The sequence below is a fragment of the Lethenteron reissneri genome, chromosome 30, assembly GCF_015708825.2.
Source record: "Lethenteron reissneri isolate LAM-NWPU_2019-01 chromosome 30, ASM1570882v1, whole genome shotgun sequence".
Classification (NCBI taxonomy): Eukaryota; Metazoa; Chordata; class Hyperoartia; order Petromyzontiformes; family Petromyzontidae; genus Lethenteron; species Lethenteron reissneri.
The window spans coordinates 8,722,131-8,743,646 of record NC_083808.1 but is presented as its reverse complement, the minus strand read 5'-3'; the positions used below and the strand labels follow the sequence as shown (position 1 = coordinate 8,743,646).

General features: G+C 44.8%; 2 protein-coding genes across 4 annotated transcripts in view; both read left to right on the top strand.

The window, feature by feature from the left end:
• The window catches only part of LOC133349495 (mitogen-activated protein kinase 14-like), a 33,279-nt gene extending 25,775 nt beyond the window's left edge, over nucleotides 1-7,504 (top strand). For both annotated transcript variants that reach the window (XM_061562999.1, XM_061563000.1), the window contains exon 12: nucleotides 3,032-7,504. In XM_061562999.1, coding sequence (XP_061418983.1) covers nucleotides 3,032-3,102 — 71 coding nt within the window. In that variant the 3' untranslated portion in view covers nucleotides 3,103-7,504. The remainder of the gene's footprint in view (nucleotides 1-3,031) is intronic.
• Nucleotides 7,505-8,697: 1,193 nt separating this feature from the next.
• LOC133349494 (mitogen-activated protein kinase 12-like) overlaps nucleotides 8,698-21,516 on the top strand; it is a 31,868-nt gene continuing 19,049 nt past the window's right edge. The window contains exons 1-5 of one of the 2 annotated variants that reach the window (XM_061562997.1): nucleotides 8,698-8,740; nucleotides 10,183-10,334; nucleotides 14,052-14,181; nucleotides 15,182-15,240; nucleotides 20,691-20,802. In XM_061562997.1, the coding sequence (XP_061418981.1) occupies nucleotides 10,213-10,334; nucleotides 14,052-14,181; nucleotides 15,182-15,240; nucleotides 20,691-20,802 (423 nt within the window). In that variant the 5' untranslated portion in view covers nucleotides 8,698-8,740; nucleotides 10,183-10,212. The remainder of the gene's footprint in view (nucleotides 8,741-10,182; nucleotides 10,335-14,051; nucleotides 14,182-15,181; nucleotides 15,241-20,690; nucleotides 20,803-21,516) is intronic. The other variant, XM_061562998.1, reaches the window with a different exon arrangement.

The following is a 21,516-nucleotide window of genomic DNA, read 5'->3' as shown; positions in this document are numbered from 1 at the left end:
CTGCCACCTATGGGTCAGATGATTGTCTGCCACCATTAAGCAATTGGTAATTAAATATTTTTTAAAAATTTCCCTAAACAGTGTAAAATTTTTGAAATAAATTTTCACGAAAATTAATTGTCACGCACAACGAGTTTGTGTGCATAATGTCAGCTCGATTGGATCACGGGAAGTGGGTTAAAAAAACGACCGAAAGATTTGCACGGTCGCAAGCAAGCACGCAAGCACGCAAGCAAGCAAGCAAGTGAACTTAATATAAAGGATTTAAAAATAATAAAAACATTACGACGTTTCGATCGCAACACAAGCGGCCGTCATCAGGAACAGGGAGGTGAGCCTGAGGGCAAGCTGTTTATTAAGGTTTAGAGATGGGCGGGACAGCTAATGCTAATGTGGGAGAAGGCTCTGACACTGGCAGTACCCACATTAACATTAGCTGACCCGCCCATCTCTAAACCTTTGTAAACAGCTTGCCCTCAGGCTCACCTCCCTGTTCCTGATGACGGCCGCTTGTGTTGCGATCGAAACGTCGTGATATTTTTATTGGTTTTTTATTCACTTTATTTAAATTTTTATGATTTTATTGTTATTATTTTTTCTACCTACGTGACTTTACCGAAAAAGCCATAGCATATGAAATCCTGCAGTCACGAAAGTTTTAAGTCAATTTTTAGATTGATTATAACCAACAGATAAAAATCCGCTATGGAAGAAAATGAATATCATTACAATAATAATGTAATGGACAGTGGCAAAGAAAAAAAAACCTATTCAAAATATGTGATTTGCGCAGAATTTTGCAGCAAAATTGCAGCGCATTGCAGATTACAGGATCTACGGACACCGGTCAACATGTTACCGTGGAATTTGAGCACTGCTGTAAGTGATTAAAAAGTATAAATCAGAAGAAAAGTCAAGCAAGAAGACAGACTATTTGTAACAACAGAGAATGTATGTTTCAAAGACTATAGGATAACTAAAAGCATGATCAAAAACAAATAGTTGTATCCATCTCATGTATGTCACCCGCCGTGACGTCGATCAGAAGCACAGCGATTGACACAATGCAACAAAGTCTGAACGGAATGCAAATAAGCGTGGAGAGGTGAATACTGGACATCACACATAGATGTAAAGAGGAACATGGTTTAGAGAGTATATGTAAATTTGAGACCTCATAGTGACTGCTAAAGAAGGTTTGGCCAGGACAAATCACTAGAAGCAATTTAGCATTCGAGATTGGTAACGGAATGACAGAAAAAAAATTGCGTGCCTGAGAGGTTCACCGCATAGATGGAGCAATAAAATCGGCTCCTGCAGCAATAAAATGGAATGTAACATTGTCAAGGCCGTGAGCGATGACTGATACGCAGAGGTCTTCATCCAGCAGAGAATTGACAACGGCTGATGATTATCCTGGAACAGTTAATCGACTGTACCGCTTTTAAATATCTGTAATGTACTAATTGTTATTGTTAATGTAACTTAATAACAGGCAATTTGAAATAATATTTGGGGTATTACAACTGTACTGAATAGACAACTTTCCATTGATCACGTGCATTTCACAGCAGCCTCAGTGAGTCTGGTCGCTTACATGTACTTTCCTCTTTCTACCGTCTTGCCTTTTTTTGGAGGGGAGATGGACTTGGGGAGGAAAGTATTATAGAATGGCTCTCCTTTAGATGAACTGTTTTACTTTCTACTTTCGCCACGAGAAAACGGTTTGGTTTGGAATACTGCACACTCTGGTCAGGAGAGATTGTATCTGAGAGGGTGCAAAGTATGCAGTCTGACCAGTTTTAACGGAATTCATTTAGCCTATGGCCCTGCAAGTGTTTTATTATTATTATGTCTATTTAGCCAGCAAGACAAGGATCACATATAAGCACAATTCACCCTTAATCCTCTTGCAAGTGGCCCACTAAGGATTACTAAATAAGGGATTTGAATTTAGCTTTGTGCCCTTTTTCCGGGCGATTCTAAGAGCATTACAAATATTTTACTAAACTTCTGGGGATAAACTACTCACCTTAGTGAAAAAGGAAAAGCCGACTCCTGGACACCAGGACAAGATTGAACAAGCAGGGCACCACAGAAAACTTTGTCGTTAAAATAAACACAACCTTAAGAGCCCCTGTAATAGAGTAGCTAAAAAAGATAACACAACTTTTATCATGTACTTGGGGGATTTTTAAGTAATAAGTAGGATTGTGTGAAGTGGGGCAGGTTCTTGAGGAGTTTGTAGTGTCTTTAGTCCTGCGGGTTTTGTCCAATAGTTTCGTTTAAACCACGAATATCATCTAAATAAATTTGTCTCATTCTTTTATTGTCACTCAGCTATAATATTTCACTTTTGGTGACTACACACAGTTTCAGCTGCTTATTTGGATAGTTTTTTTTCCAAAAAAAGTAATAACTTGTTAAAGTTGGGTCATTGTAAGTGAACTGATTTTTTTGCCAACACTGGTGTTGTATGATATACAGTTTGTGCCCCTTTATGATTTGTAGTTTTTTTTACGTTGCAGTGAAGTTCGCTGGTGTAAAGAGAAAATAAGGCACCTAAATGCAACATTGCCAGATTAGCTGCTGTAGCCACATGTATAGTGTGGGTTAATAGTTCAGATACCATTTATATGCTAAACTTTATTCTTAACTACAAAAGAATTGACGCATTAACGTATGAGACTCCAGTTGTACTGTGTGTGTGCGCGTTGTAAATAGTATAAATGACCACAGGTTACATTTGATCATCTGCCGCCCACAAGCCAGTACACAATAGAGGTGCTACTTGACCACTGGCTCGGCATACTCGAAGCTTTGAGACCCACTTGTATATTAGGGTTGCGTTTTGTGTGTTTTAGGTTGTGCACAGCATATTTGATAAGAGCGTGAGGAAGGTGGTAACCCCATTGGAAAGGGAGAGACTTTACCAAAGGGCATCTTGGCCATAATCTCAGTGGTTACTCATTAGCCGTGTTTTATGCTTGCCTGCCATGTCTCGATTCTCGCTCTTGTCTGCTTCACGCAGGACTTACCTACGAGGAGGTCATCAGCTTCGTGCCACCAGACCTTGAAGACCTCGACATGATGGATGCGTGACGGCAAATCCGCAAACATGCACACACAGGCTCACGCACACTCTCACGCGCGCTCGTAAGCATGCACAGCATTCTATCAAAACGGTCCTTCATCCCGATGCAGCAGTTGGGTGGCATCATAACGACGGTGTCTCTTTAAGAATAGGCTCCCTCAAAGCCCGGATGCACATACGCAGCGAAAAGGGTTACAGGGTATGGTGGTGTGTGGTAGTTTTAAGCATGCTCTGACAGTTAAAACTTAACCATGGAGCAGACTTCCGTTTGCGAAAGTAAAGAGACCACGTGGTACGCTAATGTCTCATGTCCGAGATTTAAAGGGACATGTCCTGTGCAGTCCATTTGTCGGCCAGAGCAGTGGTAATTCGTGTTGCCTTCACCCTTTGCTGCTGGCAATTGCATTCAGAATAAAGGACATTTTTTTGAACGGGCAAGTTTCAGTATCCTTAATAGAAGCGCCCAGTTCGGCTTTACGGGGGTGCATTAAAAACTAAGAGTTTGCCCTTAATTTACAGCCGTGATGGAGTGTTGCCTCACCGGCAGGGATTGACTCGCTGCGGTAACCACCTTGGCCAAACCCCGCCACCCGCTTGCTACAAGACATGCACAGAGAGTACTGAATAAAGTGCATCATCCATATGTTTGCCATTGAGCGCGGCGCTACCTGTACCAAAATGGGCATGCACTTTCACGCGACAAGCCGTGGCTGCAGCAGAAAGTATGCTCAAACTCAAGTACCCACACACACGCACAGTGTTCTCACTGGTATTACTCGTGTCAACGTTACAGACAATCACAAAACCGTGTCCGCAGGCTGCAACTAACCTTGAGTCATCCTGAATTTCACATATATGTAAAAACCGAGATGTTGTAAGAACATGCCACTGAACATGTGTACACTGGCTTACATGTTTCGCAATATATGAATGGTATCCTCGAACACCAGTGCATATTTTTATGACATTAGTATTTGGAGATGGGCTTTAAAAGTAAGCCTAGCAATAGGATTGTGTGACTTCTGTCTTTTTGAAAGTTTTGACAATTGCTCATGTGTGTGAAACTTCAGGTAATTGCGAAAAATGTTAAAACGAAAACACAACTTTAACTGGTCGAATTTCCAGTCGACTGGTAAAAGCGGTTTGGGTTTGTTCAAGCTCTGCGTGTTCCTTGACACCAGGGTATATTTGTTGAACTCCTTTTGCACCGTACTTAGCCAATCGTGCTAATCGGAGGTGCGGTTGTACAAACACCATTCCTCAATTGTATCTAACATTCAAGATGTCTTGTAGTTCTCCTGTTAATGACTCCCCACCCCCCTTTTTCCTCCTTGGCCACCTGATCCTCGGAGAAAACAAAGGCAACAAAGTCGCAATAAGGAATGCAGATCACAATGCGGCTGGCTTGCAGGTTGCCAGACAAGAACGTGTTCAATTTGCTGGAAATGGGGTGTCAGAATTCTACTGCACCCTCAATTTACAAAACACTCTTGTGTCCTTTTGTCGTGGGAGTAATGAGCATGCTTGTTCCATGCCTTTTGACGAGCTTACAGGGACGGCTGTCAAAAACACCCACCTATAATCCCAGGATGCTTTGCTTTATATACCACATCACAAGTGCCTCTCTTTCCTGTAGACGGTGTCACGGCCAGTGTGTTGCCACTTTGATGAGCCATGTTTCGTCCTATTTTATCACAAGGCAGTGTTGCTTCAGTTTACATAATATTGCTAGTTTCCAGTCCAATGCGCCACAGCAATATGCCATCACTCAGCGTTTGTCACCCGTCTTAGGCTTTTTTGTGTATTTATTTGACTTCCAAGCAGTGGGTAACACTGCTATGTCTTACCAATAGGCCATATATCACAGCATGTATTGGGCCATCTCCAGTTTGCTGCAGCCTGCTATCTATTCACTCCTGGCCTTCCATTCAATGGAAAGGCAGGCAACAAGTAAAAGCTGTCGCATGCAGAATTATTTATGTTTAAAAATGGTCTCCACCCTTAAAGTGTATAACACTTTGCTACTTTGGGGTAGACGTTAATGCATACTCGTGCAAATGGGTTTATTGTTTTATCAGTAGTAGTTCATGGATATGTGTGGGTTTTCGATTTTTGCATGTTAAGTTAATTCCTTTTCGTGCAGCATGTTACAATCAAGTTGTGTGTGTACTTCATAGCTTGCAGTGAAGGAGCCTCGTCTCGCCGCTCGCATCATCACTGCAGCGGCCTTCATTTGTGTTGCGCCCGAGCAAGAAAGTGTGCGCTCTGTGATACAACGGGCAGCAATTACATTTCTGAAAATGTACTGATCATTTATTATTCGGGCTATATAAGCGCGTGTGTGTGTGTAGTTGCAGAAGCTGTGCAAGTGTACATATACACAAATATGAAAAAGAAACCACATAATTGTCAGGATAAAATTCTTAATACAAATGATGAATGTATGGCCTTTTATTCTGACCGCTCTCTGTTGGTTTTATTTTTTCCGCTTTTGCGTCAAAGACCTGTCAAGTGTAATACTAGATGCATACACTGCACTGTATACACACCGGGTCTGAGCTATGTTGACAGATTCCTTTCAGTGGTTTTATTGGGGGGGGGGGGGGGGGTTTACATCGCCAATGTCCCCTTCAACTAACAATAGGAGAAAATACCATGGCAGTGTTTGGGCCGTTTAATCAATACGTTAATCAGACTCGTAACGTTGTGCAGTTTACAATATCGCGTGTGTCACAGGTTTCGGAAAGTCCACAAACAGTATTAATTTGTTTTTCAAATGAAACGCACTGCATTTGTGTGGAATTGTGAACATCAAGAACATGAAAAGTCAAAACTTGTATGTGTTGAAAGTCTGTTGCCCCTGTTAGAACGAAGTTGTCACGTCTCGTGCGCTCAGATGTCTTGCGTATGTATAAACTGCGCCAAGCATCAGTCTCGCTATACAGTATGCAAAATGCGTTTGTATATGTATATACACGTACGTTTAGCGTTGATTTTTAGTGATCTATTTCACTTCTTTGGTTTCGGTTTAAATGCGTCATTTATTTGCTCCGAATCGTTGGCCGTTCGCCACTTGTATCCGCCACTGCTTACACGAGTATCGCTACGAGCAGACTTGTTTTTGGGGGTACGTGTCACTGAGACCCCAAAACCCGAAAGAAGAAGTAAGCAAAGCTCGCATCCTCTCTGATCTCCAGGGAAAGGGGAACCCCCCCCCCCCCCCATCAACTGAAACAATGACTTCGGAGTACAGCGTTTGCATTTTGTTCTGCTTGCCCATTGGTTTGGTCCGAAGGCGGTGCCCTTTAGTGCTGCCTCCAGTGAGCCACTTTCGACCATATTTTGTTGAGTTGAACACGTGGCAGGCTTTCGCGACCAATATCCATAATAGAGGTTTTTTTGGGTTAGATCGTGTAAAAATATAAATGTGTCGTTAAATCCGCCACCACCCGACGCAGGCAACTATTAAGGGTTGTCATGTAAACAAAACGTGGCCAATTCGTCACGAGTACAGCACACCGGTGTGTTGGAGAGCAAAGCCACACCATTTACAATCTGAGTACGACGTTTCGCCAGGAATTACAACCAGCTTCATCGAGATAGTGGTAATTCCTAGCTTCATCGAGCTAGTTTTAACTACTGACGAAACGTAATCAGATTGTAAATGTTGTGGCTTTGCTCTCCAACAGTAACAAATTGGCATGTTCTGTTTACGGGACAACCCTTACTAGTTGGCTGTGTCGGGTGGTGGCGGGTTTAACGACACATTTATATATTTACACGATATAATCCCTAAAAAAACTATTTTGTGGAGTTCTTGCCCATTCAAAACGTGCACATGTATTTTCCACTATTGCAAGCTATTGCCTCTACGCGTTACCTACCACAAGGCATATTCACTCTCCCCGTTGAATCCATTTAACAAATGAGCTCTTCGTCAGCGTACACGTCGCACAGCCTATGCGAAGTACATGTACTCGTATAGTTTGTTCTAGTGTGTTTGTTCAGGCGTTAGCGCCACCAGCAACAACACGCGCACATCTAATTGCATGCGTTTTGCTTATGTTCATTGAAAATCCCCTCCGTTCATTGCTTGCCAATACCGAGTCTTGCACTGCGTTATTGAGTGTCTGCCAGTATACGACGAGAGAAAGGACTGTATTTATATGCAATAATATTGCCGTCTCCTGCCTTCCGTTTATATATAATCTGTGTGAATTTTATTTAAAGATTTGTTCTCCTCCCATGTCATATCCACGCTTCTATATTGTTTAGTTGATCAGCCATTACGTTAAAAAAAAGTTTCACTCTGTGATGTATATTTTTTATTTCATAGCAGAGGTTAATCTTTGCGTGTGATTAACGAATAAAGTGGCTGGTGCTTTTATGTTGCGCAGTCTTAGTGTTGTACGCTTGTGTTTTTGACTCGTTTTCTGTAAGGGTGCCGACATTCTAAATTGTACTCTTAGGTTTTTTTCGGTAACGTCACGTAGGTAAAAAATAATAATAAATACACTTCTACCTACGTTACTTTACCGAAAAAAACCTAAGAGTATGAATAATTGCAGTCACGAAAGCTTCAAATCTAGAATTCTAAATTGTGTTTTTTCTGTCGCATCGATACATGAGGGTGACGTTACGAACAATAATGTATCGATACGTAACAGCTGAATGGTTAAATTAGATACTTGTTTTTTAATCGTCAAGGTTTGAAGTCCAGATCGTGCTTGGATCGCTGGCCACCACGCACAGATTATTACGGGAATGATTTGACGATGCTGCGTTGGCTGGCAGTGATGCCCTTAACCACAATGAACACAAACTCCCCAACACATTTGGTCAAAACCACTGTGGCCCAATGGTCATAAGCTTAAAGATGTGATGTGAAGGGGTCATTGCTCAAAACGTTACCTATTCTATATGCTTCCTTGTAAGGCCACAGTGTTATTGACTGATGATTATTCTAGGATTTGCGGAGCTATGTTAGGACTAGCAGAGGGCATTGCAGCAACAATCCGTTGTACTGTAGTTCTAGACTGCCACATCTATGCCTCTCGCCTTCCCCAACCCCACACTGACCATGCAGCATGGTGATGTTTGGTCAACCCGCACGGCGTTGGGTGACCTTCGTATCCAGCGGTGGATTGACAAAATACATTTTGACACGTCGGCTTTCGCGACCAATAGTATTCATAATCAACGTTTTTGGGTTTAGATCGCGTTATTTATAAATGTGTCGTAACCCTCCACCACCCGACACGGCCAATCAGTAAAAAAGTGTCACGTTGACAAAAGACAAATACATTTTATAGAGGTTACGGAGTTTAAAGAGAACGAGGAAACTGGACCACGGAGTGTTAAGGTCGTTTCAGACAATTTGCGGTAATGATTTTATTTTTTTAAAAAGCTGTACATTCGCACGATACAAGCCACACACAACTCGCTCCTTTGCTGCAACGAACCGCGGTCGCGGACAAATGCAGAAGTATATTTAAACAGTGTCGGGAAATCCAGCGCCCCCCCCCCCTCCCCCTGTGGTCTAAGTTTGGAGTAAAAGCGAAAGAGGAATTTCGTTATTTGCCAAATTATTCCACTCGTCCGAACAGCCGCGGCTAACGGCACGGGGTAAGCGAACACGTATTTACGGTAAGAGCGGAACGGTTTCGGGGCAGTGTTTGTAAATAAGAGGTTTGTTCTTGGGTTAGATTGCGTATTTAAATATAACACGCGTCGTTAAACCCGACGCAGCCAATTTGTCGGGGTTTTCGCGTTAACAAAACGTGGCAAATTCGTTACCAAGTCCAGCACACCGGTGTGTTGGAGAGTAATTCGAGTTACTGTGACGTTTCGCCGGTAATTGCAACCAGCCTCATCAGGCGACTGGCCAGAGTTGTGGATACATCCTCCTGTTTGTACACAATACGGTATTGATGCCGCACGTTCGTTCATTCACTGCGAGAGATGCGTCCGTACACCTCCACCAACGCATATTGCATATAAACACTCACATACCCATGACATTCACGCGGGAATTATTCTCGAATTAATGCATTCGGAACGCAGTGAACGAATAGACATGTTTGTAGTGATTTAATACTCGTGTTGTCCCTATTTTAATTGGAAATACGGTGATGTACACAGTCGTTGGCATAGAAGACAAATCAATACGGCGTACAAACCTCAAAGTAAACCTATAACCACATTAGTCACAGACGTGTAAGTACAGCACACAACAAATATAGCTCACACGACCACACCTATACACAAAGACAAAATATCTCAGCCTCAACAGACCTTTGGGGGCAAGTGCTCTTCGGGGTACCGATGGAAGCAGGGCACCACGCCCGCCTGCCTCGTGGTGACATTTACACATCCGCACCACGTACTCGACCACCACCACCAAATCTACTCTCATTTGAGGCCGAGTCGACCTGTGGGGAGACCCAGGACCGGTTCAGATCGTCGTCAGGGAGTTGAACTCGCCGGTCGCCGGATTCGTAGCTCAGCGCGCTAAGCACTGCGCCACCACTCCCCCCCACCGATATCCACACAGGTACAGAGCCACACACCGTCACCACCACCCACCTGTGTCTCTCTTCCATTGGCTGTTCCATGACGTCTTCACCTGTTGAATAATTTAAGCACATGCGGTAGGGTGCGGGCAGGGCGTGAAGTGTTCCTCCAACCATTGCACCTAAAGATACACGACCACCTTGTACACTCACTCACTCGTCCACTTTATTCACTCATCCACTCACCCCACTCGTCCACCCCACCCACTCATCCACTCACCCCACGTCCACCCCCCACCCACTCATCCACTCACCCCACACGTCCACCCCACCCACTCATCCACTCATCCACACGTACACCCCACCCACTCACCCACACGTCCACCCACCCACTCATCCACACGTCCACCCCACCCACTCATACAACTCACCCCACACGTCCACCCTGCTCGTGTTTACCCAGCGCGATTACCACTGCGCCACCGCCGCTCCTGTAAACACCGTCGACGCAGGAGGGTGTCTTTCGTCTTCTCACCATCATCATCACCACCACCATCATCCTACCTGCGCCTGCAGGTACAGGGTGACCCATCTGGGCCGTGAGAGATGGCGCAAGCGTCGTCCCGCAGGGGCTTCTACCGCATCGAGATCAACAAGATGGTGTGGGAGGTGCCCAAGAGATACAGCCAACTCTTCACTGTCGGCTCGGGAGCCTACGGGACTGTGTGGTGAGCGAGCACCGACTAGGCAGCAGCACACACTGACTAGGCAGCAGCACACACTGACTAGGCAGCAGCACACACTGACTACCAGCAGCACACACTGACGAGGCAGCAGGGCAGTGCTTCAATACGCGGCAGTGCTTCAAGACACGGCAGTACAAGCAAGCTGTGTGCGGACCTGTTTTGACATTCATTGTTTCATCAGCAGCAGTCGAGCTTGCGATAACCAATGCAGGTGACCTGCCATATGTTAATAGGCAAGGACTCCTATACATCAAAACATTGATGCTAGGTGTGGATGGGCAAAGAACATTTATGCATCGGTAGCAGCGATTGATTTTGTTCCGATAATCGATGTTTTAATGTTCACCTGTGTTTTGCTTTCCATGTTGAGTTTTTACCGCCACAACTTTTTTTTAAAGCACTGGTACAGATACAAACTGGACTGTCTTTACGTTGTTGACATGTGTGTATTCTATAGCGAGGTTTAGAGTTCAGATTGTGGAAAGGAGACACAGGCTTGTTCTTGTTTGAGGGTTAATGCAACAACAGGCTTGTGCCTTTGTATATGTCAATATAATATTGTTATGAATCATTCCATTTATCCATTTATTTTGGAAATTACACTTAAGTGTTGACCCTTGAAAAACAGCATTGTGTCATTCTATGTCGATAAAATGATGAGTCATCTCTTTTTGTGATACGTCCTGGAAAATGATGTATGGTGACTCTTCAGCGACAGCATGAGCAGATTTTTTTTGCTATTTATATGCGAATTATTAATTATTTTCTTCAATAATAAACATTGATTTAGAATATTTACTTTGCTCTTTCCTGAAAATAGTTAAGTTCAAACGACTGAAAAATATCGAACGGAGGGAAAACGTCAAGGTTTTTGTTCTTCTAATAGTTTAGTGTACATTCATGTTTAAATCACAAACATCGAGTGAGCCATGTCTAGTTTCGGTAGTTGTGAATCAACAGACCTTCATTTTTCATTCAACATTATCCGGAATGCTTCTCGGCCGGCCCGGAATAGGGAATATTGGCACAAGGCACTACCACTAGCGCACAAGGCACTACCACTAGCGTACAAGGTGTGCATATCCCCGGCAATTTTATAAGAATGTCCCCCCGTGTTCCTATTGTCCTTTGAGATCGCAATAAATATAATTCGGACAAAATGAGGCAAGATGGATGTGGCGTGCCAAAATAATCAAAACCGTGTTTCAAACATCAGCAATGGTCATTCCACCGCTGCACGAATGCCTCCCCCACTGGGGTTACACGGATAGTATTGTGGATTAAACGGCCGTTTATAAATTTCTGTAATTAAAACTCACGAGTCAGAGGATATCCACCGAGAAGATGGAGCGATGAAATCGGATGGTTAGGGTTTTGGTGTGGATGGCAGGATCATGAGAGATGGCGGCAGCTTGCGAAGGCCTTCTATGATGTGTCATCATCTGCCTAGCACCTGCACATGAGGCTGATCTCCTAGCCCCATCATGCTTGGTGGACGTAATCTCAAGCACGTTCCGTCCCTCGGTTGCCACTACTTCATCATTATTGTACGTGTATGTATGTTGAACTTCTTTCGCACCGTACCTAGCCAACCGTGGTAATTGGAGGTACGGGGTGTAAGGACAACAAACTGAACACACAAAGCAGTTCGAAAGAAGTGAGTTTTCAATCTATTTTTAAAGTGCATAGACCCCAGTGGCTTCTTAAAATCGGTAGTAAGAACGTTCCAGACGGCCGCAGAGGCGCATCTGAAAGCGCGCGATGCAGTGACCGTCATTGTTCAATGCTGCGAGGATACCAAAAAACCGACCGTCATCTCGATGTGTCCGCTTTGCTTAAGTTAGGAATGATGTCATGAACGTGTGTTTGCTATCTTTTTCTTCCGCTTTCTGTCTCGCAGTTTAATTCCAAGCGTGAATTACCCCCTCCTTCTTTGCACATGTCGTAGGTAGAATAGGTTTGTGAGTGATTGATGATTGGAAACTTTCTCACTGTGGTTACGTGCATGCATAGAGCCCGCAATTTTATATCACACTGTGTGATCACAGCAGGACGTATAGTATTTGAACGGGGAAATGAATTAGTAAGCATGAAAAATGTATCCTCCACGTGGGTCATGATGACTGGAGTTTGGAAAAGCCTTGTAGAGCCAATGGAACGTTTTCCATTGAAAGCATCTACACATTCCAATATGTGCAGCCGATGTGTAGGGCATTGTGTGAACAAAGCTATTATTGTACATAAGTAGACCGTGTTATGAGTGGTTTAGTCTGTAGCACCAGGCCTTTGCACGTATACAGCACAGTGCAAGTGGCACTGTGCTGTTTTCTAGCCATCTATGTTGACCTTTGTAGCACGTGACTTGCACTAGAGTACAGTTGTTAAACATCTATCGTATGTATTACATTGTGCGGTTTGTGTCGTAATCTTCATTTTTTCAAAATATTTACTGTGGAGCAGTTTGACCAATGAAGAGCCCAGACACTTAACTCACAAAATCAGTAATGGACAGACAGCATTGTTTTTTATATTCTTAGGTTTTTTCGGTTAAGTCACGTAGGTAAAACATCTAAATAAAAATAAAATAAAAATAAAAATCACGACGTTTCGGAGGCAACACAAGTCTCCGTCATCAGGTGGGACCGTCACAGCCGAATTAGCTGCATCAAGTGAAGCATTGTTTTTTTGCTGTAAACGTAGTACCATATTGCTGGCTAATATGTTTTCAATCGCAAACTCAGAACCACCAAGGGCACATATTGACCTGCTGTCATACGTGTCAGTCTCTAAGGTCCACTTTTACATGCACATTTTGTAAAAGCACACGGATGGCAATGGTATGACTTTTTAGATACACTATATTGTTTAACTTTTAAGTTCCATTACAAGTTGTGATTGTCTTTTTCACGTATCTGACTTTCTAACCCAGGTTCTCAAAACTTGAAGAAAATACTTTTACTCTCGATGGGTTTTCACGTGTCTATAATGCAGCAGTGGATTAACACAATCATGACACGTTATTTGTACTCTACAATGCAGCCTGTAAATCCATTTGTAAGTTGACGGGAGGAGTGGCACAATGGTTAACATGCTGTGCTATCAATCCGGCTACCTGTGTTCGATTCCTGGCTACGGCTAACATCAAGTGACAAGTCGCATCAGACCATTGTCATGGGTCTCCCTTTCATTGACTTGGTCTTTAATGAATACCTATTGCAGCGTGTGAACACTAGTATTGGGGAGACAAATGTGGCTGACCACTGTGCTGCTTACACCACCCCTGTGTGTGCTCTATCCGCCGTAATATTTCCTCGCTCAGTGGCATGGCTATCGAGTGTGCGCAGGTGGTGCAACTGCACTGGGCCTAAGGGCCAGAGTAGCCCGAAGAAGAGGAACATCGGGCATCGTTTATCGAGTGTGCGCAGGTGGTGCAACTGCACTGGGCCTAAGGGCCAGAGTAGCCCGAAGAAGAGGAACATCGGGCATCGTTTACCGAGTGTGCGCAGGTGGTGCAACTGCACTGGGTCTAAGGGCCAGAGTAGCCCGAAGAAGAGGAACATCGGGCATCGTTTACCGTGTCGGACACCGCGCACCGAGGCCCACGCCAACGAGGCGACGCCACCGCGCTTGCGAACAGCCCTCGCTTGCCCCAGCGCTCCGTCCGCTTAGAGAGCGCACTTTCGTTTTGCGCGCACGCAGTTCGTCCGTGGACTTGGTGGCCGGCAGCAAGGTGGCCGTGAAGAAGCTGTACCGGCCCTTCCAGTCGCGCGTGTTCGCCAAGCGGGCCTACCGCGAGCTGCGGCTGCTCAAGCACATGAAGCACGAGAACGTGAGTGGCAGCTGCGTGGGGTCATGAGTTTGAGCTGGAGAGCGTCGGCGTGGGTGAAGGTATCGTTCGTGGGTAAAGGCATTCTTGATTTGAAGCTTTCGTGACTGCAGGAATCCTCCATACTCGTTGGTTCTTTCGGTAAAGTCACGGAGGTATATACAACACAACACAAGCGTCCATCATCAGGTGGGAAAGCATGGTCTGCTGTTGAGGAAGACTGTTTTAAATACCTTTTAAAATACCTTTTTAAAACAGTCTGCCTCAGCAGCAGATCATGCTTTCCCACCTGATGACGGATGCTTGTGTTGCGCCTGAAACGTCGTGATTTATTTTATTTTATACCTACGTGACTTTACCGAAAGAACCAAAGAGTGTGTAAAGGCATTGTTCACAGAATCGGCCGAGCAAAGACGCCGCCTCGGGCGTTATTATATTGGGCAATATTTAAATTACTCTATTCATTACGCTTTGTAAGGAGGAATTAAGTTTTTATTTTAAACAATGAATGATAGCGATTGGTCCATGTGGAGAAAAAGTTACTACTAAGATTTGCCGTTCCCTAGCCAGGAGTTTGATTACAGTGTTGTAATAATTGTGTGATGATAGCAATTTACAGCCCTTTGTCAATAAACTGCTCAATGAAGGACTCCCAAAGTGTTTCGGTCTTGGGGGCATGTTGGATCGTACTTCACCACGCTGGTCAGTGCCATTTGGTACAGAGGGGACCCAGAACCGGTTCACAAATCACTCGCCGCTGAAGTTATCCGTGGCCAGCCATTATTATTGTCATGATTAGGCTACAAATATTAAAATGATCACCACCCAACTTCTCAGAAACGTTTAACTTGACGGTTCTATTGAGCATCTTCTGAAGGATGTTTTAATGTTGTTGTCCCATTATGAGTAATGTATTGCTCACGCGGTGCCGACTTAACACCACTTGCCCTTGAACAGTGGAGCTGAAAGGGGGCTTCTGTCTTCGTGTTTTGTTTTATTGCAGGTGATAGGCCTGGTGGATGTGTTTACTCCGAATGAAACACTGGACCAATTTCAAGACTTGTGAGTTGTGACCATACACTACTTGTGCAATGCAACCTCTCATCAATGTATATTTAAAATTACATGTTCATAAGTCCTACACACACACACACATATATGTATTTAAGACTAATAAAGTGCATGTGCGGTGTCCAGTACACCATGTAATAATTTCAGGACATGTTGACCTAAGGGAGGCACATACCAGTTTCAGACACCGAATTGCCAGCAATTTCCCCGTAATGTACGGTGACGTTACTCTGTGAGTTCACGTGAACGATAACGTAGGGAGCAGCAACAGATGAGTCGTGATAAGGGGGCGACTGTGAACACCAGTGAGCGTGTGGCTGGAGTGAATGGGTGACCGCGTGTTGCTTTAACGTTCCATTCTCTCTCTCGGACTGTGTGCAGCGAGTTGGCGACAGGGGTAACCCCCATCCCAGATATGACAACTGTGTGTCGCCCTCGGCTTCAATTGTGCCTTGTGTAGTCACAGTTATAATTGTTCCGAGTTGTACACCTTCATTAGTGCTGTAAGTTGCAGGACACTTGGGGTTTTGGGCCTTGGGGTCTGTGCTCAGCAACTATAAAAATATATTAATGGAAATAATCGCAACCCCTCTCGTAGATGGTGATGTGATGTTGGAGGCGCTATTGCAGGTTAACCTGTGCGCGGTTACTCCTGTTATCTGCAGGGCTATCAACAGATGAAGCGGTGTAATAGGATGAATTTGCCTTCCAACTCGGGCAACTCCTTTTATTCACAAATAATGGCAGATAAGAGGGGGAACTTAGCGCTTCCGGGAGACCACTTTTGGGTGAGTCATCCATGGATAAGTATGGATAATGGGAAGAGTTATCCACCAACTCTGGGCTACTCCTCTTATCCACGGATAAGTGTGGGTAACAGTAATAATCAATCCGTGGGTTATAGGATTTTCCATCGATAAAAGGGGCACGGATACGATTCACTGCTCCGTATGACTCTACCCACGCAAGCACGCAATCCTACTTCTAAACAGTCTGTGCGATAATCCCACGTGAAGCACAGGTCAGTCGAGCCGGGGCATTTGCGTTTGCCTGTCAACGGCACATGCTGTACTTGAGCATAGTGGTAGGACAGTGGGGTAGTGTGTGCGGAGTGCGCAAGAGTGGGGGAGGGCTGGGGTCAACTCTGCCCCAAGCAAGTTTCTAGGCACTGGCAAAAACCAAGCGTCTTATCGACGGCAGAGCGGACGCGGTGTGAGCTGTCCTCCAGCCCTACCGGCATCATGTCTCTCACCTCCCCCGACATTCCATCGCCCCCCAAGTCCCTGCCCTTTTACTCTAAACATGTACTGTACGTGTAAAGTTGTTTTGTCAGTCCACTGGTCGATGAGCGAATCCCAATGCTGTGTGGGCCATGGGGTTTCTCATTGCGAGCTGGTGAAGGCGAGAAGCATAGACTTTGGAGCGTAGCACAGGTACAATGGGATTTTCTGCGCTGTCCCCCGCTGACAATGCAGTGTCGCAGCCCTACAATGCCTGTCTTCATGCATGGTGGTCACCCATCCAGACTTGATTCAGGATCATCCCCGCTTAGCTTCTGACTAGATTGGGCGCCATTCCAGGTAACGTGGACAAAGGCACCAGGCTAACGCTGTGCTGTCATTCAGAATCGGAATCTTGTATTTATCCTGGAAGACTCCGATGAGCTGTGAAGCTCTTTTTCACAGATGGTCCAGTTGGGGCGGGTCTGCAAGTTACAACAACAATACAAACAACGGTCGGAGTGCAAAGTAGAGAAAAGGCAAGCAAGTCTCTGTAAATAAATACTCTATATAGTGGACTAGCTTTCCTACCCGGATTCACCCGCCCGGCCGCCTTTGTCTCCCCAGTGGCGATGTTCACACACCACAGCAGTTACTTGTTTGAGGCTGAGTCGACCTAGGGGAGGCCCAGGAGCGGTTCAAATAATCGTCACCGGCGGTGGCCGTGAGCGGGAATCGAACTCGGGTCGCTGGGTTCGTAGCGCAGCGTAGCGCTAACCACTACACTACAATGCGTTACGCTTCCACATGCGCGGGTCACGTGATAGATTTGACGTCACAGCGCACTTACCGTGCAAAACATAAATGCATTATTGAGCTCCCCCCCCAAAAAAAAAACAAGTGTATTTTTATAATGTTTGCATGGTGTACAGTCTGGAAAGTACCCACATGGAAATTTTCAAGTTTGTTGCATGTCGGGAAGTACGCTAAACATGGTGAACAGACACATAATCACAACTTTGCTTTCTACATATATGGAGATAAGTATAAATTGCAGAAGTGCATACACTCCTGCCGATTTTTCAAAAGGTGATGGGCAGTTGTAGTGCTCAGGCTCTGCACTTTACACATCTGGGAGAGAACACCTTTCAATGTAGACCAACATGTGTTGCATTACAATGTTATTAATTATCCAGTTTCTCGATACGTGGGAGACTTTTTGATGTCGAAGGTTAGACTGTGTTTGGCCCATGTTTTTTAAATTATTAACAATGGTTATAATAATAATTTACACTTCTGAAGCGCATTTGGCCTGAAGGTCACAGGGCTCTGTAATACAGAAATTTTTCACTCTTGCTTTTTTTTACACACATTTTTCCCCCCACAATTTTATTCCAAATGTGCCGTCTGCATCACGTCATGAAAAAAAAAATCCTTTCAGCCCTCTCTCAGAGCAGTGCAAACCTTTCGTGTCAGAGAACGGCCCACAGAAGTGGTTGTCACAGAGCTACCTCTGAAATCCCTTTGAGTGACCTGGTCCACACAGTAGAGGAAAGCACTTTCCCACCCACTCGTCCACATGAGTGATGTTTGTGATCGTTGAGCATGACAGTCAAACCGAAATAATTCTCAGAGATGTGCAGAGTACAAAACATTGATCACTACACTTGAGAAGCCAGTTTAATCACGGCCTGCTGCTCCAATATCAACACAGGATCACAGCGATGCCAGCTGTGATCCTAACATCTGAGCCCCACCCAGCCATAGCTTCCCAACCCAGTATTAAGCTGTAACTTATTATTTGGTTTATTCGGTAAAGTCACATAGGATTAAAATAAAATAAATCACGACCTGATGACGGACGCTTGTGTTGCGCCCGAAACGTCGTGATTTATTTTATTTTATCTACCGACGTGACTTTACCGAAAGAACCAAAGAGTATGGATTCCTGCAGTCACGAAAGCTTCAAATCGAGCTGTAACTTTATACGTGTGAGCCAGTAGAGTGTATAACTTGTTTTATTGAGAAGATGTATCGCTACTGATAAAGCAATCCTGGAGGTATATAAACTTCTTCACTGTTATCTTAATTGTACACAGCATGTGGCACGCTACTCATTGACACAATGAGTGCGTACGAACATTTTTTGTGTGCAGAAGTCATAAAAGAATACTTTAATAGACGAGCCTTGTGCTCACTGTTATTACCAGAAGATTCCCTCCGGCAGAATTTGTGGAATGTGACCTCAAATTCCACGCAAGGCCCCCTGTGGACTCGAAGACCGAATATTTAGCAAATGAGAGCGTTCATGCAGCAACGCAAAGAAAATCAAAGTGCAGCATGAATAAACACACTCCCGTACATCATCATCGCCCTTTTGTGCACACTGCAAAATGATTATAAGGTTGTCTTCATAAGCTCCGGTTGCAGTAATTTTGCATGAGGTCTCTCCGTCTGTTTGTAATGGCGGCGGGGGGTGGGCACTATAACTTGTGAACATGATCCAATATGAGTGAGGGTTTAGTGCATTGTTGCGTTGTTAATAGGGACTCACCCTATTGAAAACTGGCAAAATTTATCAAAGAGTTGCTCAGAAACAGAGAAACACAAACCAAATGACAGCTACCCATCAGCTTCCATACTGCGAATTAAATACTTACGAGAACAAACGCTTGTTGCAGAATCCATGGTTTCCCCCCTAATTTCTTCTTGTCTACAGCAGCCTTACCAGCCACTTTAGTGGAAACAATGGTACCGTAAACAAACAATCAATATAATATAAAGCATAGCGATTATTGGTTGTATAGACTGTTACTAATTTTTGTACTAAAGCCGGAGGACCCGGAGAAAAATCCACGCGACCACGGGAGAACATGCAAACTCCAAATATACAGGTGTCACGGTCGAGATCAAACCCACAGCCACCAGGCGAGGTAGTTAACATCTTGCCACCGTGGTGCCCAAGGACAAGTGACGGCTCAAAGATGTTATGTAATCAGTTTACCGTGGCGGAGATCCAGGCCATTGCTTAATATCACTTGTCACTGATAAGCATAGGCACGAATATTACCTGGGTCGCTAATGCTAACCATTCTGTCAGTGCTCCACACAAATTAAGACCGCAGCAATACATTCAATTGTACTGTGCTTTTTTACGACTCAAGCAAATGCAATGACCTTGAAATAATAACATCAGAATGGTCGCTAACGTGAGGGGGCCATTCATTTATCTCATTTACCTGTCTGTGTAAGGTTATGTGCCTTTTGGATTGTTTTTGTCCTTTTCAGTTTTATTTGTACAAGGGCTGGGTTATTTTATGTAAAGGTCTGTTAATGGCAATGTATAAAATCTAGTTTGTTTTTTGTTTGGGCAGGACACTAAATAAGAGGGATGACAGCCAGAAACCGGTGCTGACAATTGGCCAAGCTCAGTGATCTTCCAGTAGGGGGGGACACACAATTGAGTAATTTGCGGGGAATTTTTTTTATGTTGTCACATTTGGACCCATAGGCAAGCACGCAATGGCCTACTCTTGCAAAATATGCCACAGGGTCTTTAACGCCCGCTGTGAAACAGACACTAGGTATTTTTACAAAAAACATCCGCAGTATTAATTATAGCGGCCGCTGGAGTCGATTCATGAAACCTCTGCAACCAGCGGCAAATGCTTTACCGTTAGGCCACGTCACCGGCTGAGGCGTTGCAGTATCAAGGCCCATATGCCACCCATGTGGAAATGTATTAGTCTGGAATTCAAGGCCTGGACCCATGAGGTTGAGGCTGGAGCCACAAGGCCAAGCTGAGGCCAATGCCTTTCAGGTCGAGGCCAATGTTGAGGCCAGTCAAGGACAGATCCTCTAGGCTAGTGTTCTTTACTAATTTTCAGAGGGGAGCACTTTTGGTGTGAGGGCCACCACACATTTGAAGCCACCGGGTTTGACAGCACAATGGGGGTGTTTTCACATTTGTGTATTGTCGGGGGCCACACGAAAGGCCACCAGGGGCCGCCAGTGGCTTGCCGGCCGTGCATTGAAGAACGCTGCTCTAGGTTGACGACAGCATCAAAGTCAGGGCTTCTAAGGCAAGCCCTGGACTGTGGCAACAGTCCCGATGCCAAAGGTGAAGGACTAACGCCGGCCTCCTGGCCAAGGACTGGTGTCTCAAGAGCCAAGACTGCAATGCATTAACGACAACTCATTGTAAACGAATGCTTCCCACAGCTACCTGGTCATGCCCTTCATGGGAACGGATCTGAGCAAGATCATGAAGCATGGGAAGCAGTCGGAGGACAAGGTTCAGTACCTGATCTATCAGATTCTCAAGGGACTTAAGGTGAGACAACGCACACCACAAATCCCCCCTGACCTGACAGCCACATTGTGAATGAATGGTTGATTCACCGCAGCCAACCAGATTAAGTGGCGTGCTATTAAAGCCAACGAGATGGCTCCATGAGCAAAGCAGCTGGCAATGGGGCCATAGTCCCGGAATTGTGGGTTCAGTTCAAATGTTACAGCAGCTCTTTTGCCAACTTCAGCAATTGTTTCTTGCTGTGGTTGTCCCACCTGATGACGGATGCTTGTGTTGCACCCGCAACGTCGTGATTTATTATTTTATTTCTATTATTATTTATATCCTTTTATTATTTATTTGTATTATTTATTTTTGCCTACGTGACTTTACCGAAAAAAAACCTGAGAGTATCAGTTCAAATGGTTGTAATTCCCCTGGGTGTCGGGAATTCTGCCGTGGTGCAATGGTTTGTACTCTGGACTTCGATCTCCTGTCGGGGCAGTTGAAACAAAGGTTGCAATTTTTCGTAAAATCCCCTCACCACTGTCGACCCAGCAGTGTAAATGGGTTCAGGGTGCTTGTGTTGGGGTCAACCTTCTCCAGACGTCTGGCCATTGTGGAAGAGTAGGCCAAATACCATCTAGAGGTGTGCTCTAGAGAGCTCCCTCCAGCGGAGGCCCCTTTGGCCAGTAGTGACGTAAGCAAGTAATTTCAGTTGCTGCACCTTTATCTTTACCCTGGGTGTCAGTAGTA